Below are 17,950 nucleotides of genomic sequence, written 5' to 3' on the forward strand. Positions count from 1 at the left end.
GGCGTGGCCGGCTGAGGCGGGCGGGCGGCTCGAAGGGCGGTGGGGGTGCGCATGCGCGGGGAGGCGCGCAGGCTCTTGGAGGCAGGCCGGGGCGGCGGTATCGCAGACCTCGTGGCGCAACGGTAGCGCGTCTGACTCCAGATCAGAAGGCTGCGTGTTCGAATCACGTCGGGGTCACGGATTCCCCTCCGGGGGTCTATTTTACACCCGGGGCCGTGGGGGCAGAGCCGGCCCGAGGCTGTGCGGGGACCGGGATGCGGAGTTACGGCGTGGCTCGGGCCCAGGGGCCCGGTGCAGAGACGGGGCTGTGGGGTTGGGCTTTCCTGTTCACCCCACTGAGGGTCTGGGGCAGGCCGCGGCCCGGGGCCTGGTGCTCGTCCACCTGCGTCAGGTGTCCACGGACCTACAAAAACACAAGATTACCTGAAATTAGTTCATTTTTCCCTTCGGCAGGAAAAAAAAACCGCCAAAAATAAAAACTAATCTCTGGGATACATAAAGCAGCTAAGTGGTTGTTAACTGTAACTGCTCTAAGCTGGGTTAAATGCTGGCTGCGTACACCTGAGGTCCTTCGGTCTTGATCTCTTTCTATTCACTGCCTCTTGCCTTGAGTGGCTTTTCTATGCAAATTCATTGCTTCATAATAACACACAAGAACAATGTTTTTGAGCGTCTCTTTCCACAAGGATTACCTTTATTTCGAAAATTAGTACCAGAAAAATGACAGAAAACTCAACTTCTATTTATTTTGATTACCCTGCACTGCCTACGCTGATACAATTTTAATTACGAAAAAATGGCTGGGTAAAAAAACACTACATATTTGGAAGCATTATCCACAACAATGTGGTCTCTGAAACATGCAATATTAAAACCATTTATAAGACGACTGCAGGATATGTTTAAACTTCACTTTGTGGTTAAAATGAAAGTTATCTGCTCGGTATTTAAAGAAGAAATTGTAACCAAAAGGCTTTTTATTTGCATGCGTATTTTAATGCCAGGTGCTCAGTAAATGTTTTTCCTCTTTAGAAGTCTATACTGGCCTGTTTCACTAAAAGGACCTCTAATGAGTTCTGCAGAAGGTATCAGTTCCTACGTTTTCCTCACTAAAACCTCTTCCAGTATGAGATTCTGTCAGTGAGCTTGGGTGGTGCATAACTGAGGGAATATCAGCACTTCAAAATGGCTTTCCACACTCCATTTCCTGTCTTTTAATGTTTTAAATGGAGTAGGTATATAGCACTGCTACAATTCTCTTCTGAAGCCTTCTGCCAGCTAATGCTGCCTGAGAGGGTCACAATGCAAACATCTTCCCTGTCGTGTGTTCCTCGGGAGCTGGGCTTATTCCTTAGAGGCTTCAAGTCTCTTGCTTTTTTCATTCCATTATAAAATCTCTCTTTCCTATCTGGAGGAATTTATCCAGTCATCCTGTTTCCAATTTATGTTCTCGCTTCTCGTCACCTTGACATTTAAATAAATCCCTTTAATCTCTTAATTGTTATTGGCATTCTTTTGCAGTGTCCCGCATCTCTGCTGTACTGGGCTCTTCCCAGCCACGCAGGTGATCTTGGCGATCCACCATGACCTCTGGAACACGCTCGGGCCAGATTCCTTGTGCTATTTTGGGCCTTTGTCCGCAGTACAATATATCTTTTTGTCCTTCAAAAAACAAAACAAAACAAAAAAAGACTTGTCACTTCTTGATATATCACCTTGGGCTTCCTCCAAAAATTGTTGATTGTAACTTTCAAATTTTGTTTTGAATCCACAAAAGATGTGGATCACCGTGTTCTCACATACATTTAATTGCATCACTCATATGATACTTAAAACGGTTCCAACTTTCGTTCTTCCAGTACAAAGATTTTCCCTTTTTCAATGAAATTTCTTTCCCAGTGACTTCACTACTGGTTGCCGTGGAAGTTCCGATGTCACAGTGACCACGGATGCCGTACCGCAGGGTGAGGGCTTTCAGCAAAGGGACACCCCTTAACATCTCCCCAGCCATCGGGATTCCATCTGGCCATGTGAAGAGGTAAAGCGGTTACTTCCGAAATACTGGCGCGCTATTTTTTGGGTAAACATCCCCATTTGTGAATTGCTGTCGGCACAGCTGAGACTGCAGTCTGTCAGAACATCGACCTTCCCCTCGCATCAGGGCAAGCTGCTGAGCACTTCAGGTGTTCTTTATAGGGAGTTGCTGCAGGTGGTTCAGCCTGCTAGGGGATAAGTGTTGCGTGAAAGGATCCCACTAGTAGGACAAAATCTTTGCAGAAATCAAACTTACTCTGTTAACGTTATTTTTATTCTTTAACCTCACCAGAGAAAAAGTGAATTTGAAGCTAAGCACAGACTTTAGGCCTGCACTGACGTGTTTTAAGTGGAGGTTAAGTGGTTTCAATCATCTTGTAACGTGCAACTGTGCTGTAGCGATATGCCATGCACTATGAAAACACAAAAACAATAGAAGTAATTGTAGACAACTCAAAGGTGAGTTGCAGTTTCTTAATTAAATTAAGTAAACAGCTTTTAAAGTGGTGTGCGAGGCCTTCATTTTCCCTTAGAAGCAGTGCACTGAGAAGTGGTTGCGTTTTCCAGATCGCTTGGTGTTAAGATTCATGGTGTGGTTTTAGTTAGCCTGTTGGACGGACTGCAATACAATCTGCTGGGATCTACTTGATCTGTTCCCACTGTGATCTGCTGAGGCCCGTGCCCACCTTCTGTCCTCCCATATTTTGTCAACCAATAAATAGGGATCCCTGAAATGGTGCCTGGGGGTGAACAGCTTTGCCCTGTGATGGGGGCTTGCCTGCCAGCCGTTCCTGTGTTGCTCCAGAGGTTTCCTCCCGACATTTGTTAGGGGATGTTGAGAAATTAAATGGGAAAATTGCCAATATTTGGAGAGGCTCTAATGAAGAGAGTGCTGATGCTGAAACGGCTCTGTTTACATAAAAACCTCATCTTCCTAAACCACCTTTCATCCCAGTATTTGCTAGTGATGTTTGTATATGCCCGTGACTTGGATTTTGTATCCCCCGAGGTAGGTACCTGTCTGTCTCTTGCTGCCGCGCAGAAATGGAAAAAAAGACTGAATGCCATTGAAGCTGTTTCATTTAATCTTGTCCCAATTGCTTCGCTAACTAGCGTAGAGTGAGGAAAGAGCATTGTTCCATTAAAGTCTGGAAAGGCATAAAGAGCAGATCTGGAGTCTTTCCTCTCATAAGGGGAAGCAAATGAGGCATCGCTTTAGGCAAGATTCTTGCTCCTTAAAATGAGCAGTGTCTGCTCTCTGGAGTTTTTTATTCCCCTCCCCAATCAGGATGGCACATTTTATAATCAAAATCGGGTCACAGGAGACCGATGCGTGAAAGAGCAGCTGTTGCATGCAATCGTGCACAATATTTCTGTGCTAGAAGTGATTCATTTAGTCTGTAATATATATGGAAATGTGCTGCAGGAGCACTGCTGAAAATAACCTATTGTATTCATAAAGCCCCAACAAAGCTGATTTTTGATTTGTGGATTTTACATGCCTTTTCCTTTTTACGATATGTCAAATAAATATAAGCAATCTACCTTTTAGTTCTGGTAGTGTTATTTGGCTGTATTTAATCTATCTGTATTGCTTCTTTTAGACTTAGCTGAATGCAATACCTTCAGCACTGAGGGCATAAACTAAATGAAGGCTGCTGCAGGGAGTCGTATGGAAAGAAAATAAAATCCTGCTGCAGAAGCACTCTGGATGAACAAATAAAGGATATAGAATGAGAATGAACAAGGGGGAACAGATCATTTCCGAGGTCTTAAAATACCCTGAAAAATCTGAGCTAGAAGGGATATTCTGTACTCTTCCACTTGTAGAGAAGTGGCTAGGTAATTTGCCACTGCTCCATCTCTGCATGATGCATTCCAGTAAAAAATGGTAGGGCAAGTGGATGTCCTCCGTTTCTGCTCTGGAAAACTCTCAATGGGTGTATACAGTATTTTATTCAGTTTAAATATAATTGTTAATTACACATAGTTATCAGTTAAATGCAACTCGTTACTTATAATTTGCTGCTAACTTTATGAAAATGCTGCAGAAGGTGTTGAAATCTTTGGATGGAACTGTGAGGCAGTTAGAAACCATTTCAACAGTGGCAGGAATCCCAAAGTTTTCTTAAACACGTCTGTATTTAAGTGTATGTGATCTGTGAGGCAAGAGGATAAATGCTGACAGATGTCTTTCAAACTATGGTAAGCATCTCCGCTAAATGTTTTTTTTTCTTTTTTTTTTTTTCCCAAAAGCTGTGCATTTGGAAGAGATGGCCCAGACTACAACTGACACGCTGATACAACGGCCGGAAGAAAGCGCAGATGAGCACAGCCCAGAGAAAGTTGACGTGCAAAGTGAGTGACAGCCAACTAGAGTCGCAACAGGACCAATGTTGTGTACGCATTAAATGAATTATGGTTCGGTTTGTAGAGAATGTGACCTAAAGCGTATGAATTTGGGGTGCCTGGGGAGGGACTGAGTGAGAAAGAGGATATTGCCTTCCTATAGGAAGACTAAAGTGACTTTCAAAATAAAATCAACTTCTGTAAAGGTAATAGTGGGGTTTTTAGCTATCCCTGTAAATGAGACAGCATCCAGCAGTCAAAATTCAGCAAAAACAAGTTTACTGGCACAGTAAATGTTGTTTGTGTTCTAAATGATGTATTTTAGCTTCCACAAGGACATTTTGAGAATAAGCTTCTGCAGTTGATAAATGGAAGTCCTCTTAACCTGCTGTGGTAAGACAGATGAAAGTAAACACTTTGATCAGAGTTCAGAAAATGTGGATCAAAAAGGATGACATACAATACTATTACTTTTGGAAGGCAAAAATTAAAGTTATCAGAAGCTACAAGGCTTTGCAAAAGCATGTCTTCCTTAGTGTTGAGTACTCTTGAGGGATGTATCTTAAAACTCTTCCAGGTCTGACTGCAAGAGGTGTTTAGGGACCTAAAGATGCAGACTATCAACTGAAATAAATTTATTTTCCGACTTGACAGAGGGCAACCAGTTTACTGAAAGTAAGGAGTGTATTTCTCTGGGGGAAAAATAAAGAATACCCTTATTAATATGGTTGGTTTAATACGAAGTGTTAATACTAATTTTCAAGATCTGAAGAGAACAGTGTTTTTTCACTCATATAACCAGTCTCTACTGAAATTACGAAGCAGCTCCCTCTACAGTATTTAGTCTATACCTTCCAGAAATGCTTGAAACTGCACCTTTCATACTACTAACTCTTAGCAATCTGTATTGCAGCAAATCTGAGCGCTGCTTTGATACTTGGGTACATGTGTCTGCTTCAGATCAAGCTACATACTAGAGATAATTATGAATAATCCTGGTAACCACTGTCTGACTAACCAGTGGAATTTGTCTTTCTGATCTGCTCGGAAACTCCTATGTGAATATCAAGGTGTTTGAAGTAATCTTAGAAGACATAATTCTCTTTTTACTGAAGTAGAACATTCCACATTATAATCTCAAAAAGCCTTTTGGGGAGTTCCTTAGTACTAAAAGCTGTTTTGTCCCTACCTTTTCTTTATTGTAATGTTCTTTGAAGTTTTCTTCAAAGATGAAACCGAACTTCCCATTTATGTTACAGACTAATGAATATCCAGCTTTGTTTAAGCAATTAGCTTGGTGGGATGATTTCTGTTGCAGTTAAAAAAAAAAAAAAAAAAAGGTTCCAAAATCCTGAGTGGTTTAGACATGTTTTGAAAAAAACACTAAGCCAACAGCTGTGCATTGGACTAATCTGACAGTATAGCAGCTGTCATAACAAAAGCAGAGCTGGTTCAAACACAGCCTCTTTGTATAGTGATTGAAAATGATTTAAAGGAAAAGATTATGTACTGGTTCTACTGTGTTGGGCTCTAGGGCTGGATAAGTGATTGTTCACTTGCTTTTGGTATGTGATCCCCAACAGATGAATGGGCTCTTAACCACTGCTTTACTCTAGCTTAGAGGCTCGATTGTTTTACTGCTCAGCTCTGCTTCTTTCTGCTGGCTCTGTTTCTGCAACCATGTTATATAGGTGCCTGCCTGAATTCTGCTTGGTTGATGGCACGCCACTTTAACATGCACACAAACCACATCTGTAATCAAAGAATACTCCAGTGAATGCACAAGAGGATAATTAAGCAATGCAATTTGTAAAGATGGCCTGAACTGTGGCTTTTTAAAGTATCAAATTATGCAACCTGCTTTAGATATTTCAGGCTAATTTGCTTGCGTTTTAAGGCCCTCTTTATTTCTTTCTCCTTGTTCAGACAGAAGTACTGGAGTAACCTTTGAAACAAAGGACTTCAAAGTGACAGCAGGCTGTGTATCTGGCACTAGTGAAGTAAGTAGTCTGCTAATGCGTGAATATTTTATGTATCTACAGCTAAATGAAGGAAATTGCAAGTTGATATAAACTGATGTTCTTTGTATTAGCTCATGACAAATGCAGCAATTACCTCCAATCAGTTAATTATAGCATCCTTCCTTGGCCTGCCTTCTACTTTCTTGAGCTTTGTTTCGTGTTATCAGTTAACTAGCTGAGGCGTTTAGGAATATGCCACGTTCCTCTTCTGCAACACTGAAGTAACTGTAAATGGAGATGTAGCAGCGTACTCAAAATCTAAACTGGCCTCTGATGCAGTCGTTACGTTTCATATGTTAAATAACAACTTGTTTTAAGAGATTCCATAGTAATAAAGATCAGTACCAGTAAAACTAAAGATCTATAGCTGCTTCTTGCATCATCACTTCTCACATAAAAGTGGATGCTTGGCTTTTCAGTGCATTAATCTCCAGAACCCCTCTGTGACAATGGGATGTGCGTTTCTCCATGTTTTATGAATGGAGACCTGCTACGAGTGCCTAGGTAGCTTTTGAGCGTGGAGCTGCAAGTGGTTTGCTCAAGGTGACCTCTAGAACCTGCAGAATCTGTATGCTAGCTGCTGGCTTACCCCTATGCTGTTTTCCCTCTTCTACTAGTCCCTGAGTTAGAAGGGAAGTGATGGTGGGAATAGTTTTCTACAGGGAAACCTCTGTAAGAGGAGTGAGTACTTAGTAAACTTTCAGTTCTTGTGTTGCATCTTCACTGAAGTACTACTTTCTTGTTATGCTGTTGGAAAATACATTGATTTTCCATACCATAGTGAAAGTCATTGGTGTTTCCTCAGTCCATCTTGCTGCTTTCTATTTTGCTTTATAATCTTCACACCTGCAAATGTCTGGATGTCATACAGAGCTTCTGTCACTTGATGTTGATTAGCCTTGCTAAGACAATGGCAGAGGAAAGTAGTTGTCTTTGCATACATCAATTCCCAAGTCTTAGAAGGGAACAAAATCGGATTACCATCACTGTTTGCTGTCTCCTAATTCTGACTTTCTAGTAATGATTACCAAAGGATGCCAGGTATGTTTCTGGCAACAGAACATTACGCTGAGCTTACTTGTACTCTATTTGGATAATCTAGTAGCTTTCAATGTAAACTAAATGTATTTACAATAACTGTAAAACTAGTAGTTAACAGTTAAATTGGTGCCACTTTGTGATGGGTCATCTCACATGCATGTGCTCTCTCATATTAAATTTTAAATACAGAACAATTGGATAAAGGATTGCTAATTAAGAAGAGAGTATATATCAGATGACCAATTAGTGATAAAGTAGAAGCTATCCTAAGGACTCCTTTACTCATGGAATGCAAATTATTTCAGGCTCTTACATATGTTTAAATCAACTTTGCGTTGTAACTGTGTGTGTAGATTTGTCACAGGTGGAAAAAATGTAAGGAGCTTCATTAAATCAGTAGGAATAACACGAGCATGGTCTGTGTTGTATGGCATTCAGGACTTGGTGGTAACTCACCATGAGAGGCTATAATTACACACCCACAGCTTTCGTTAATGAGTCTGTCTTGAAATATTAACAGCTAGAACAAATATTGCCAGAGGATAAGCTTGATACGTTGGATGCAGGGACAGAATAGATCAGCTGGTAGCAGTCCCCATGGCAGTCCCACGGCTGTTTTGCAGGAAGGGGGCATTATGGCGTTGTTGACTTCAATAGCTACCTTGCTGCATTTCCTCCATCACAAAACGCTTCCGAGGTGCAATCCTCAGGCTAGTGCCCTGTTTCAAATGATAGGAATCATTGAATCTCCTTTCATTTACTAGTGCAGCATTACAGAAGTGCTTCCCTTAGTCTCTTAACTTCTTAGAAGTCTTACATCTTATCTGAATTCATCTACATGCACTTCACAGCAGTGTAAGGATCGTGAGTCAGCTCTGAACAAGTGAACTTGCATTCCTGAGGAGTGCTGGAGAGGTAACCAGATGTTCCCCTCGAGGCATCTCACTTCCTTCTCAGTACAGTATGTAGCCCAGAAGATGGCTATCTTAAAGAAGATGGCACTCCCTTTTGAAGAGAATACTTAAAACTTTTTGATGTAGTTGTAGAATGAATTCTGCTTAGCATCTAGAATTCAGCCATGGATCATCTCGAAACAGGAGACTTGTACCAGCACCTACATGTGTGATGTTAAATGCAAGTAATTTATTGAAAAGTGTAGTATTTGTTTCGACTTCAGCCCTAGAAATGGACCCCGCTGCATAATGTTAAAGAGAATGGCTGGATCCCTGAAGGACAAAGCCATCAATCTTTGTCACAAGACTTCTGTCTCTCGGTGGCACCCAGCACAATGGGGCTCCAGTCCCGAGGGAGGCCTCTGAGCATCAGCGTAGCAGGAACGTTGAGTGCAGCGCTGTTTTCGTGGCCTACAGATGAGTTTCAGCCGCTGTGATTAGGTGACGTGTCTGGAGGCAAAGGACTGTTTATTGTGCATTACTCACTGACTCGTGCAATAAATCTGTTTAAAGTAGTGTTTCTTCTTGCAGCAGGATGAAAAGAAGGTGGACAACAGTACGATGACATACTGAATGCCAATTAATATTCCAGGGGCATCCACATTAGACAGAGTAGACCGCAGGCAACCAACCTTTATTTTAACCTAATCTCTTGGTGATTTTAAGTACTTCCCAAAGGTGTGTTTTTGCTATCTGCAAAAAAGGAATCCACTTTAAATGAGATTATTTCAAGGCAGCTTCCACTGACTGAATTGCTTCTCATCAAGAAGTAACATGGTGTTTCTTATGTCTGGGCACCATCTCTGTTAGACTCGTGCGATCATTGACATGCATTCGCTTTCTCATTAGTCGTGTTCTGATAACTCCAGGACCTCAGAAGATGAAGCATCCTCCCCCTTGAAATGAAAGTGGCCTCATTCCTAGCAATCTGCAGCTTGTTTGGTACCTTAGCTTGGTAGAAATAATCTTGTGTGTTAAGTCTGCTAAATCTCTAAGCATAAACTTTTTTTAATTAGACGAGTGGAACATCCAGTGATGGAGCTGATGAAGATGACCAAGATGAAACATACTTTTCTGTTTCTCTGTCTCCCAGTGGAATCAGGTAATATACGTTTAATCTCTTTTCCATCTTTATTTTGGCTTATTTTAACATTTTGGAGAAGTTTCCTTATGTTAACCTGCAGGTAAAAGTCTTGGAAAGCACAGAGTTTGTGGAAATTCTTACTTAGAAAAAGCCTTGAGAAATTTTTGGAGATAGATAAACAAGACTTCCTGAAGTTAGAGTGCCTTAAGTGCAGCATTTAAGTTTTGCCTGGGATTCCTGTAATCCCACTGTCATGACTGCAAACATCAAAGAGTCTGCTGCACTACTGGATGTGCCAGGACACTCAGAAACTTCTGAAGCTGAGTCAAAATGATACTTGTGCAATTATGTTGAGTTGTAATAACTCTTCTTGATGCTCAGAAAAAATGGATTTTGCTATCTCTAGAGCAACAGCAAGCATATTCAAGAATATCATTCTTGTCAATTACTTGTGTGCCATATCCCAGATGCATCTCTATAGGGAAATGAGGTGTCCAGTGTGGGATTTAAGCAGCACTGCATTATCTCTCTGTTCCAGTTACAAAAAGGTGGTACTTGGGTTAATTTCAAAAGGTTGTTTTATATCTAGAGGTTTTGCTTTGTCGTTTGTGTTTTTGTTTTTTTCCATTCCGCCCTAATTACAAGATTCATTTCCTCACCTAATTGTAAGTCTGTATTATAGTCTGTGATATGTCTGAAAGATAACAGATGTTGGTTCTGTAGAGTCAGTGATGAGAGTTCAGGTTACCTGAAACAACATTTGTTTGCTTGTCTGTTCTTATAGAACCAGCAGAAAAAGGCCAAAGAAGAAGAGTAGGCAGTCACCACCTCAGAAGAAAATGAAAACAGTTGATGTGGAAGAAGTGATGTTGGTACCAGAAAAGGTGAAGGACAGAGAAGTAGCAGTACAGGAAAAGGGGAAGAACAGAGCAGAAAGAGCACAGCAAGCAACCGCTCAGTGTTCAGTATCTGAAACTGTCAAGTTTGTGGTACTTGCCCTCTCTGTGTTTCTGATCTTCGTGCATCTGACTATGATGGTAATACTAACAGTCTGCTCGTGATCTTCATTCTGGAAAGAAAAAAAGAGCACTGCGACACTATGCAGTGCTTAGCAGTGACTACAGAACTGAAGAATGCTCTTTCCTTTCCCTGCTACGTGTGAACAAGGTCTTCAGGTAGTGAATTAAAAGCCTGGTTGGAGGGTAAAAAGTCTGTGACTTGTCTGTACGTAGTATTCACTATGCAGTGGTTCTAGCTCCTGGAATTGTGACTTGCTGTACTGTTTCTCTTCTGCTGAAGCCAAGTTGACACTTGGATGCATGTTTTGTGCCCCAGTCAAGAGATCTTCACTCAGAAGGGTTTGGAGTTCTGTACGGCTTGTTTTTTTCCTAAGCTGCCTCCAGCAGGGATTATTCTGTCTCTGAGAAAGTAAAGCTCCTCTAAGCTCTGGTTGTATTACATTTGAGAAACACCAGATATAAATTGAGGGAACAAAGTGCTTCCTGTCTGGCAAGACAGGTGATGGCTCTAGCATAATACAAGCTATGAAGGCTCAAGGGAGGAGTTACTATGTCTTAACAACTTCTGGAAGAATATCCTTTCCCCTTCAAGTCTAGAGATGCTACTAAAAAGGGGGAGTGGTAGAAGTGAGGCTCTGCTGTACATAGCCTGCTACTTTCCATCTGAAGAAGATCTAACTTTGTGTGATGTTCTCATAAATCATGACACTTGGATTTAAATGACTCCAGGGTTAAGATCAAAATGAGTCCTTTCAGTATTTTTTAATTTCACAGGAGAAATGCAGGATTTTTGGTCTGGCACATAATCTGAAGGAATACACTGAAGCATCCTAAAATTGCTGAAGGCATTTGATTCTAAAAACTGCTCATTTTCTCTTGTCTATGTGTGCTTTGCCAAGAAATAAAACTTAATATCCTTACGTCTGACACTGTTTGGTTTAAGAGGAAAATCCTTCCAGTGTAAGTTGTAACACAGTAAGTTAATGGTACAAGATACTGAATGATTTCCTCAACTTTTAAGACCTTCCTCTTTACTATGTGTGCACTTTATAATCTTTACTCCATATCTTCACAATGGCTTTAATGTGAGGTAAGAGGTTACCTCTCTTCTAAGTAGGATAAATGGTAATAAATGAGGAGTTTGACTCCTATAACAGTCAAAGTAGGATTAAGGTTGCTGAGTTTCCACTAAGGTGTGGTGTTAGCTCTGTATTCTCAGAGGTTTCCTGCTTTGTGAATCTCATTTTCCAGTTTAGCAAATGCGATGAAAGCTGGAATGTGTAGTATATTTGCATGATGTTGCTTTCATAGGAAAATAATTTAGCTGTTTCAAATTGCTATGTAAATGCTAGCCATCAAGTAGAATCACTTCCCTGTTAAGTAACTGATGGACCATGTCGGTTCTGCTTCATGCTTAAGGCTTTGCTCTGCGCTGCTTATATGCCCCCACTGTCTAGCCATCTCACATTTCCTCTGCAAAACCTTGTCTGGGATGATCCAACTGATGCATGGTTGCTTTGATGTGGTTATGTAGGATGGCAGAGACGTGGCCATGCCATTTCTCCTGGATTTAACAGCCCATTCTGCTATGAAGTTTAACGTGTTCCGCAGCAGGTGGGACTGCTGTCTAATTCTCAAATCTGCACTGAACTGCAGAATACATTGCCACTGGGAAAAAAAAAAAAAAAAAAAGGTCAGTGGGGGCTGCTTGTAGGTTTGGAATGCCCCAGTTCTTGCCTGCACCACCACCTTCCTGTTCCCTGTGAGTCCTGGGAAGTATTCCTTTGCTTCTGAAAATACTTGTCTTCGTGTTGGTAAAGGGTAGCTTTGCAAACGGATCTGTTTATGGCTGGCACAGCAGAAAAGTTGTTAAACTACCAGGTCATTCTCCTCATACCGAAATAACCCGTGTAGATCACAGGTAGAACTCCACACCTTTTTATGTACTAGAATTGAGGGGATTGTGAGACAGCAAGGAGAGCACACAGTAGACAACTGGTGTTGAAAAATAACTGGCATTAACTTCAGAACCTTGTTCTTTTCAGGAAACAAGTTACTGGTTGCTCTCATTTGGACATCTTACATGCTGATATGGAAGGAGGTGGAATTCCTCCTCTCACAGTGTTAGCTGTCCTAGCTGGGGTGCCCTATGTGTATTTTCCCACTTTTCTTTCTATTCAGTATTTACTGGATTGTCTTAGTCTGTCCTTTCAATTAAGGATATCAAAGTGTTGGCTTCAAGGACGAGGATTTTCTAAATCCTTCTTGGCAATGGATGACAAAAACATTACCCTCCTGCTGTTCAACATACAAGAGGTGTATCCTCATGCTGAGGAGCATGTGCTGTTCTGATCTTTATATGAAATAAACAAGTTAGTGCCCAGCACTGTTTTATTGTCTTTGCTTTGTTATACAAATATTCCTCACTTTAAAAAAAATAATAATAAAGTGTAGTGGGAGGGAGGATTAGAGCAAGTTCCTGGGCACATGAGGTGCTGCAGCTTAAGCTGTGCTTGGAAAAGAAACCCTCAATCTGCCTCTCTGTTGCACAGGAGGTAGGCTTGCTGGGCTTGTTGGAAATGACAGCTAGCCCCAGCTTCCTCCCAGCCTCAGGTGGTGGTATTGACCCTGTTACTGACCAGCCTTCTGCAAGAAAAATCTGTACTCGGCTGCAGGTCTCGTTAGTATTGGATTTGAATTAAAAATGCATTCCTTTAACTCAAAATGGGGAGACACAGACAGCTTCCTCCACCCCCAGAGAAGTTCAGTTTGTGCCAAGTCTCCTCTAGCTCAGTGGAAATTAGTGAGGCAGCGTAGTAATCTTGCCAGAACAGAGTAGGAACCAATCCTCCTTCCCTGGGGAGCAAGTTTAGCACACATTGTGCTTGTTCATTTTATTGAGCACATCACCAAAACAAACAAGCATCGTGTAGGTGTTGTCTGACCCACCGAAGGCAAATTGTGCCCATTCCATCACACCTCCCAGTCCCTGCTCCCAGGTTGGTGTGGTCTCAGCCACTAAAATTATAGTTAAAGGGAGTATTCATTTGGGAGGGGGCTATCTTTAAAACTTCCCTGTTTAACAGCAGGAGCTGAGATGCAAGGTAAGGATGCAGTGCTGCTCTACTCGTGCGTGCTGGGTACTAAAGGGGTTATTGAGAACTGCAGCGGAGCTGCTAACGCTAGCCCTAGGTCACTGTGTGATTTTTTTTTCCCTGTAATTTTTTTTCTGAAGGCTTTTGTTTTAACTCTGTTAGATGGGGTTGTGAATCCTTGTAATGAGTGCAAGGCGCACTAATGGGCTGCGTGGTGGTAACTTCCAGCAGTAGATCTCAAAGTGGGGCAGACGCTGTGTCCCAGGGGGACTGGGGTGGTGACTGTCTTAACTCGGTTCCAGCTGTTGGTATTTACAAGAAATCTGCTTGTGGGATAGTCTGCTGAGGAAAGAAAACGATGATCCTCGAAAGTGAGCTGGAGGATCTTGCCCTAAAGGAGGCATTTAGGCCGCACGTTATGGGCTGGCCTTCTCTCCCTACCCAGGAGGCAGAATCCAAGTGCATTCCCCTTCTTCCTCAGAAAAGGAAAGTCTGTTAAGGTGTGATTTAAGGAGCACATCACCCATGGGGATTTGTGCCCTCCACACGTGGCATCCTTACATCTAAAGGAGAACGGGCCTGGAACCTCCCTGAGACGGCAGCAGAGCCGGTGTTCTCATCGCTGGTCCGCAGGCCTTTCTTTCCTTGTCTGAGCTCTCCTCTTTGCCCCCAGCCCCTTCACCCTGCTTTGCGAAGTTCCTGTGAAAGCTTGGGTGGGATCACTGATGAAGTGATGTCCCAGTGCCACCCACGTCCCCCAGCCCAGCAGCTGGCCCCGCATCCCGGGCACCTCCCCTGCCACTCGGAGCCCGCTGCAGGCCGGCCGCGCTCCGGAGCCGTCTCTCCGCGTCTCCAGTTCCGTGTGCTGCTGCCTCCTCCGCTCGAGACCTGTCAGCAAGGATCTGTGCCTGGCAGAAACAGCTCTGGGAGAGTAATGACAGCCAAATGGTTGCTAAACGGGGAGTAGCTGGAGTGCTGCTGTAGCGGGGAGGTCAATCATAATCAAGTTTCCTGTAACACCGCGCTGTGTTCTCAGAGACACCCCCAGGCTGGGCAGCAGCTGGGGCTGGAAGATGTCTGGAGATGGAAAGCTACGAAGACAAGAACGGGTCTGATGGGTGAGAGTCTTCTTCCTTTGGTGTTTGCCTTGTTGTGCCTGGGGACGGCTTTTCTCTGGTGCCGCAGCCACGTGAGCAGCTCGGAGTCCACTCACCGCTGCCCTTGGTTTTACTGGGCTTTAGCTACGTGCAAATGTATCCAAGATCTTGCAGGTAGAGAACCAATTTTAAAGCCAACTTGTAAGGAGCACACAAGGGAGGTGCCTGTCAGAGGTGTTTGCCAAGCAGTCGTGGTCCGGCCAAGCTGGGAACAGATTCCTGCAGGTGGATGCATGCAGGGTTTCGGTGGCTTGTCACAAAAGCATCAGGTGTCGGAGCCAAGAAAAGAACTTCTAAACCAAGTGAGAATTGGGCAAAAATACATTGTTAGAGATTAATGAATTTGCCCATAAATTTAGCACTGGGGATCAGCAAAACAGAAGGAGGAAGACAGGTTCTGAGAAGTGGAAGTGTTTCACTGTAGCAACCTTTGGAACAAAGCACCTTGTCTTCTGAAAGCATTTCATTCTGAAACTGCTCTTTTTCTTTTTAAAGCACAAATTACTTACACATTTAGACCCCACCAGAACCACCCAAATAAAAGAAAAATAATATCTTCAATTTAAGTGAAAACGTTGAGGTCAGAGTAGGAGTTAATTCACCGAAATATATTAAAATAGTATTTCTGTTGAAACAAATCAGAATTTTACATTTTTTACCCACACACCCTTTACAAATCCTTTCTTTACACATTCTGCTCTTGTCTCTTATCGTTGCCTGGTCCATGAATGATTAACCCCTCCTTCTTTTGAAGACTAGAGAACAAAACCCTGCAGTCCAAAGTCCCTTTTCTTGCTTAGGCATTCAGCTCTTTCTCCGAGCTAGATGTGTTTTGCAAAAGACCCAAGGCGCATTTCCGTGCCCTGCACTCGAATACATTGACTCTTGCTGGGCTGCTCAGGAAGGCGGGTGTGATCTCCCACTCTAACAGACGATCCCTTAGTGAATACAGAAGAGATGCAGCTTGTGATACCAGCAAACCATTGCTTTATTTCAGTCTTCTGGTAACCATTCATGGAGAACAGCTATTCCCTGCTATGTCTCGCATAAACCCTCTCCCTAGGAACAAACAGTTATTTTTTCCCAGTTGTAAATAAACACAAACTCGCATTTTTTTTCATAAACCACATGCAAGCCCAGATGCACACAGCCTCACTGGTTAAACAGCTCAAAGCCCTTCCGTGCTGCTGCTGCAATCCTGCTAACTGTAGCTAATCTTGAATGTTACTGGGTGTAGGGTTTTTTTCCCAGCAACTGTCTTTTCAAAGTGCCTGTCTCTGCTGAAATGATGTCTCTCTGCGTTTGTCAAACGGGCAGACACAGCTGGTGGACTTCTCCCCGCGGGTTAAATATTCTGATTGAGAGATCCCGAAGCTCTCGGCTCCTGTCTCCGCGCATTAAGGTGACTATCTGCACTGTAACCAGCCCAGGGCCCTGCAGGAGGGAGAATTAATTAATTAACTAGTTAATTAACTGTCAGGTTGCCAAATCTCTGGAAGAAATGACAGTCCCCCTGCATTGCCCCCCACCGTTTGCTCCGGGAGCTGCAGCCACCGCTGGCACCCAGATGCGCATGGGCGAGTCCTGGCCCTGTTGCCTGTTTTTTTCCCCTTCATCTCCATAGTTCTGATCTCTTCTGAAAGAAGGCTTTTCTCATTTTGTGGGGTGTTTTTTGGCTGTATTTTTCCTGTTTTTTTTTTTTTTTTTTTTTCGTCTCCTGGCCTGCTTGCTGCAGCTGAACACACCTTTCCCAGACCTGATGGGAAGCGGTCCTGGCAGAAGCGCTCGTTGGCCTGAGCTGGCTCAACCCAAAGCGATGCAGGTAAGAAAAAGGAAAATAAAACGTTGCAGTTTGGCTCATTTGTGTAACTTACAGGAATTCCAGCAACTCTCCTTCTGTTCCCATGGAAACAGATGTTGAATTGCAGGAAACTGCTACACGTTTCCAGGACTATTTCTCTTCCTTTACCGCTGACACCACCTTTATCATTTCCCAAGCAGCCCGGAGAAGTTACCTTTCCCTTTCTGCAGCACGAATCTGGAGTTTCCCTGGGCCGCCTCCTTCCTACGGGTTCCTCGAGGTATCCCGAGGGGCACAAAGCTGTGCAATTTTCACCGTTCAGAAAGCATCTGCTGGGCAAAGCCAGTGCCTGCCTTTGTGGGGAGGCTGGGGTGGCATGGCGCGGCACGCGGGCTCCGTCCTGCAGACACACACCGTTATTTTCCAGCCTGTCGGGTCTGGCTCATCCACCAGGCGAGGCAGCAGTCGGGGACTGAGCGTCTGGGGCTTCGTGGCCATGCTGCTGCTGCTGCCTCAGTGATTTTATCCAGTTTAAACCCACCTTCTTCCCCTGCTTTCATCTCTCATCTCCTTCCTCTTGCCTTTTGCAGGTGCTGCTGCAGTGCGGAGCGCTGGCCGCGGGGAGGTAAGCCTGCTTGGATCGATCTCAGACCCGGCTGTGGCAAGTGAAAGGTCACCGAGGGGTCTGTGGGGTTTATTTTGTTTTGGTTTTAACTTGAGGAATTAGATTATTATGAAGATGAAAGGGTATTTGGATTAATAAGTTGTTAGCGTTACATACGTAGGACTGGGAGGCCGAGGAGGGTCAGGGCTGCCTGGCTGAACCCTCCCTGTCCCCCTGCAGTCGCTCACCTCGCTGCGAACACCCGAGAGCCTCACCTGTGGGATGTCCTGCAGGGGGATGGCGCAGCCCCCCATGACACTGAGCAACAGGGGGAATGGGACATGGGAAGCAGTGAGGAAAAGGAAAAGGAGATAAAGAGCTCGAGATCAAACAGCCATGTAAAACAGAACACCAACAAATAAAAATCCCACTCGGGACAAATCCCCGTGTCCTGAGCCAAGGCTCTCTTTGGACTCCAGCCCCCAAAGCAGGAGCTGCCAAATGGTTTGAGAAACCAGGCCGATGTTATGTTTCAGTGGGGTTTGTAAAGCCTGGTCTGCCCTCAGCTTGAAGAGGGCGAGTGGTGCGCGGTGTGGCTGCGAGGGGCAGCTGCAGCCCTCGCTGGGTCTCGCAGCTTGTCCCTGCTCAGCTGTGCCCTGGGACCAGCTGCCCACTGCTCCCCGAGGGGTGCTGAGCCCAGCCCCTGGGTGCTGCTCTTGGCTGGAATTACTGCCTAGTTATTTTCGTATCCTTGTGAAAATGCCTGTTCCACATGGGAAGGCTTTCTCCTGG

General features: G+C 43.8%; 1 protein-coding gene across 6 annotated transcripts; it reads left to right on the forward strand.

The window, feature by feature from the left end:
• Positions 1-21: 21 nt before the first annotated feature.
• Positions 22-12,915, forward strand: LOC310887070 (uncharacterized protein). Of its 6 annotated transcripts, XR_014575643.1 has the most exons (7): positions 26-122; positions 1,033-1,085; positions 1,900-2,038; positions 4,291-4,392; positions 6,310-6,383; positions 9,415-9,500; positions 10,267-12,915. XR_014575643.1 is itself a non-coding variant. In XM_083812524.1 (5 exons), exons 2-5 carry the CDS (start codon positions 4,308-4,310, stop codon positions 10,541-10,543), a joined length of 522 nt encoding a protein of 173 aa, XP_083668650.1. In that variant the 5' UTR covers positions 38-2,038; positions 4,291-4,307; the 3' UTR covers positions 10,544-12,915. The 6 variants fall into 6 exon arrangements, 3 of the variants coding, with proteins under 3 accessions (XP_083668650.1, XP_083668651.1, XP_083668652.1); XR_014575642.1 differs by lacking the exon at positions 1,033-1,085 and having other exon boundaries at positions 22-122; positions 10,267-12,914; XR_014575644.1 differs by having other exon boundaries at positions 41-1,085.
• The last annotated feature ends 5,035 nt before the right edge of the window (positions 12,916-17,950 follow it).

The sequence above is a fragment of the Anser anser genome (assembly GCF_964211835.1).
Source record: "Anser anser genome assembly, chromosome: 27".
NCBI classification, from domain to species: domain Eukaryota; kingdom Metazoa; phylum Chordata; class Aves; order Anseriformes; family Anatidae; genus Anser; species Anser anser.